Source organism: Aptenodytes forsteri, unplaced genomic scaffold (genome assembly GCF_000699145.1).
Source record: "Aptenodytes forsteri isolate BGI_AS27 unplaced genomic scaffold, ASM69914v1 Scaffold136, whole genome shotgun sequence".
Classification (NCBI taxonomy): Eukaryota; Metazoa; Chordata; class Aves; order Sphenisciformes; family Spheniscidae; genus Aptenodytes; species Aptenodytes forsteri.
The window spans coordinates 745,943-750,323 of record NW_008796111.1 but is presented as its reverse complement, the minus strand read 5'-3'; the positions used below and the strand labels follow the sequence as shown (position 1 = coordinate 750,323).

At 61.7% G+C, this 4,381-nt stretch overlaps 2 protein-coding genes across 2 annotated transcripts in view; both read right to left on the bottom strand.

The window, feature by feature from the left end:
- The window catches only part of ST6GALNAC4 (ST6 N-acetylgalactosaminide alpha-2,6-sialyltransferase 4), a 2,823-nt gene extending 2,787 nt beyond the window's left edge, over positions 1-36 (bottom strand). The window contains exon 1 of the mRNA XM_009286885.2: positions 28-36. Within this exon, the coding sequence (XP_009285160.2) occupies positions 28-36 (9 nt within the window). The remainder of the gene's footprint in view (positions 1-27) is intronic.
- Positions 37-1,785: 1,749 nt separating this feature from the next.
- Positions 1,786-4,381, bottom strand: part of DPM2 (dolichyl-phosphate mannosyltransferase subunit 2, regulatory) — a 3,914-nt gene continuing 1,318 nt past the window's right edge. Inside the window, exons 2-5 of the mRNA XM_009286982.2 lie at positions 4,152-4,281; positions 3,991-4,080; positions 2,709-2,811; positions 1,786-2,408 (exon numbers count right to left, since the gene is read on the bottom strand). Coding sequence (XP_009285257.1) covers positions 2,350-2,408; positions 2,709-2,811; positions 3,991-4,080; positions 4,152-4,281 — 382 coding nt within the window. The 3' untranslated portion in view covers positions 1,786-2,349. The remainder of the gene's footprint in view (positions 2,409-2,708; positions 2,812-3,990; positions 4,081-4,151; positions 4,282-4,381) is intronic.

Below are 4,381 nucleotides of genomic sequence, written 5' to 3'. Positions count from 1 at the left end.
CGGCACCCACCCCGCGTGTCCCTGTACCCGTCCCATGTGCCCTGGTACCGACCCCGGCACCCATCCCATACACCCTGCGACCAACCGTCCTGGTGCTGACCCCGGCACCCACCCCCTGTGCCCCGGGACTGACCCCGGCACCCACCCCGCGTGCCCGGGACCGACCCCGGCACTCCCTAAACCTCCTGTTCTGCCCTCTCGGGCTTCCCACCAGCCCGGGGGTCCCCTGCAGCCAACCCCCGTGTCCCAAAGCCTGGCTCTCACCTCCGTGCTCCACTAGCTCTCAGCCAGGCCGGACGCTGGTGCGCTCAGGCGTGACGGCAACAGCCCAGGGGGACCAAAATGATCCAAAATGGCACAGGAGCGGGGCCGGGCCAGGCCAGCCTCTTGGTACCCCGGTCCCCGTCCAATGGCCCTGGGGAGCCACCCGTCACCCGCAGCCCCTTGTGCCAGGGCCAAACTGCAGATCACCTGTGAGAAATGTCTCCAGAGCGAGCTGCCTGCCGCATGCCTGCCCGGGGCGGGTACCAGACTTCAGTTTCTCCCACTGTTGACGAAGAAATATGAAACATAACCTTGAAACTGGTCCCAACCCTGTCCTCCGCAGGCTTTGACCAGGAGGAAAGAGGTGACAGGGACACCGCAGGGGTCCCGCGCAGGAAGCAGTGCCTGGGGGCACACATGGAGTTGCTCAGAGACGTGACCGAATTTTTTCTCCCCTTTTGCCTCCCCCTGCCCCAGCTCAAACCCACCTTCACGGGGTGGGCTGAGCCACGTTCCAGCAGGCGAGGGGCCGGGGAGCGAGGGATTCCTCACTGGGAGAAGCAGCAGCAGCAGCAAGCCACAAGCAAGGGAAAACGGAGGGATGGAGGACCTGGCCTCAGGGAGGGCACGGCGACAGGCGAGCGGAGCGGGTGCGCAGCCCGGCACGGCCAGGCAGCCTCCCCAAGAGCTGGAAACAAACCTCCAGCCAGAGCCTCGCCTCTGGACCACCTACCAGCTCCAGCCACGCCGCCAGGTTCAGCCCAAGACCCGTGGCACCCAGTGTGCCCCCGAGCCACCAGCATCACCCCCCGGCAGGACGAGAGACGATGGGACACGCTGCTGTCTGGTAGGGGAAGTTCACAGTACATGCGAGAAGGATCAGAGCGCCTCAACTCTGCCTTCCTTTTGCCGGAGCTACCCCAGGCACAGGGCAGCGGCCCCCCAGCACGGCAGGGCCAGCACGAGGCTGGGTATGCCCGGCCAGGTCCTCTCTGGCGCTTCCCTGCCTGGCCCCTCCGGCAGGACAGGGCCCTTGGCAGGACCTTCCCCGGGCACTGCCAAGGCTACGCAGCGGAAACCATCCCGGCAGGCCTGCGGCACCCCCTCGGCACGGGCGGAGGACAGGGACCGAGACCTTGCGGACCTTTATCGAGGGTGATCCCGCTCGTCGCGGTCTGGGGGAGCTGCCAGGGCACCGCACCTCGGGACAGCGGCCGCTGCCAGGAGAGAAAACCCCGCGGGGAAAGTACAGGGTGCCACCACGCCTGCTGGCTCAGCCCCAGCCCAGCTGGCGTGCAGGGCCTTGTCCGGGGGCAGGAGCCCAGCCAGCAGCTGACAGCAGTGACGGGAGCCGCATCCATCAGCGGCGGAGCGGAACGTTTCCTTGTGACCCAGGGCATCTCCTCGCCATCCCCTCAGCGGGGTGACCGCAGGAGGGGATGCAGAGGGCAGCAGCAGCACCGTCCCTGCATCCTCTGCATGCCCGGCCTCACAGGGGTCCCTCTTCAGAAAGGTAAGAGCCCACCAGCACCGTGATTAGTCCTTCCAGCAGGCAAATGGAGAATGCAAGCCTGCCTTTTCCAAGCTCAGTCTCATTTCTTTCCTCTCAATCTTGAGTCACATTAAAAAAAACCCTCACAAACCATACGTAAACATTTAAAAAACCCCAGAAGGAACAAACTACTGGACACAGCAAGAGCATAGGGGAAGGATTACCCAGAGGCCGAGCAGCGGGCAGGGGTCAGAGCTCGACTCGCACTCTGGCGGTTACAGCTGCCGGACCCCCACAGCTCCTCTAGCCAGCACGGGCCGAAGCACAGCTGGTACAGGCAGCCCCAGCTGGGGAGCAGGTCCCTCACAGCCGGGCCTCCGGTCCCTCTCTCGATGAGCCCCGGAGGTCAGTTTTGCTTCCCTTTGGTCAATAAGTTGTAAACTACAGAAGGCTTCGTCTCTGCAGGAAGGAACGTGGGAGAGCGCAGCCAGCTCGGCGCTGAGCGCTCTGGAGGAGGTGCTGCAGGCAAAGTCTTTTCCTGGCTACGCTGCTGCAGGGTGGGCGCCTTCTCCTCATCTCTCTCAGCTGGGCCTTCAGTCCGATTTCTTGGCAGGTTTCCTGCTCTTCCACATCACGACCATTATAAAAACGCCTACCACCAGAGAGAGAACACATTCAGCCAGAGAACTTCCAATTACAGGCACTTTTAAAACACATTGTAGTGAGAAACTGAACCTCAGCAGAGTGAGTGAGAAACAATTCCGCTGTCCAGAGGCTCGAACAGCCAAAGTTATACACAAACACACGCCCCGAGAGCCCGTGCCAGGCTGAGCTGCGGCAGGAGCCACAGAGAGCGCGTCACAAGTCTCACACGTTAGCTAACCCCCCGGCAACCCTCTTCTCTCTTCCTAATTTAGAACCTTCTAATTAGAACAACAGAAATAACACTCACCTATAAATAGCAGCAGCAGCAGCCCAGCCACCACAGGGATGATAACCGCATACTCCCTAGGCAAGAAGTACCGGTGGATCCCATGGTCGCTGTCGATGAAGGGCTGCAGGAGAGAGAGAGAGAAGTGTCAGCAGGTGGGCACAACACCCGGGCAAGTCCCCGACACCTGCAGCCTCCTGGTTTCAAAAGCAGGACGGAAATATCAGGCATGAGGAGATAGCTAAAGAAAAAAAAAAGGTGCCCAGACCTGCACGTGGCTCAGCCCGCGGCTGCAGGGACGTGACAGCGGGCAGGCAGCGAAGGCTTCAGCCTTCAGCAGACAACGAGGGGCAGCTACGCGAGGCCGGCAAGGGGGGTCCCACAGCCCCAGGGTGTCAGGGTGGGCACGGCCGCCCGCCCGTTTGGTGCTGAACAACAGCAAATCCCCGGACTCGCTGCCCTGCAGAAGGGAGCGGCTGATACCGGCTCTGCTTCACGGCGATCCCGCCAGGATCCCTCTGCCGAGGCCAGTGGAAGGCTTTGGACGCTAGAGAGCAGTGCAAGGATTCCTACACAGCGGCGAGCACACCTACGCATTCCCAGGACTACGGACCGTGTAAACACGCATCAGACAGCAGAGTAAGCAGACGCAAGAGGGGAATCCAAAAGTCTCAGAGGGGAAGCTGCCGGGAGTTCCGACATCAGCCCAAGGCTGAACCAGGCCTCTCGTACCTGGAAAGCTCATGAGGAGACGTTTCTTTCCAGGAAGAAAACCACTAATGACCCCAGCTGATATGTCCTTAGAAGTGGGCAAACTACCAGGCTCACAATCACTTTTCCAGAGCTCTGCATTCCCCAAACTCCTTTCCTCCCTACCAGGCTCCAGATTTGGCAAAAGTCATCTCTTTTTATGTTTCCCTCTGTGATCTCCCACCAGAACCAGGCATCGGGAGGACTGCGAACGTGAACACCAGTGACAACACCTCCAGAGGGACCAGGCTTCAGCTCTCGCTGACAGCCTGAGCGAGCCTCCGGTGTTACACCGGCCGGGTCAGCCTGTCCGAGAGCAGCAGGGCGGGCAGCATGATCAAAGCTTGGTCTTGCCCGGGCAAGGGCAGGCACACCCAGAAGGGGCAAGGGCTGTGCCAGCAAAGAAAGGAAGCTCTGCCCTGAAACTTTTAACCAGGAAGCCGGCAAGGCAGAGCCCTTTCAGGCACATGGACACATCATCACCTAAACAAAGCCTAGGCTAACACCCGTGTGCGAAGCGACTGGGATTGTAACGGCCAGAGCAGACCCGTACCAGTACGATGATCCAGAGGGTGTAGTAAACGAAGAGAACGAGGCTGAAGGCAACCAAGCCGAATCCAACCACCTGGTCTGTCGCTGTGGCCTGCAAAGGGAGCGAGGGTCAGAGCGGGACCCGCACGCTGTGGCGTCTGCGCAGGAACGGTTAACGGGCACCTGCTGTTTGTTCAGCCCCAGGCTACGTGAAGGCACCGCCCGCAGGTCTGAAGCGGGAAGGGAAGGGGAGACCCTCTGCAGCAGAAACACCCCACCGCGAGGGCAGCAGGGAGAGCGGCCGGGCCGGGCCCTGCCGCTGGGAGCGCTCCCGGAGCTCCCGCCCGGCCGCGCCAGTTCACACCCCTGCAGCTCTGGCCCGGCCCTCCCAAGTGCCGACCCCCGCCGGCACC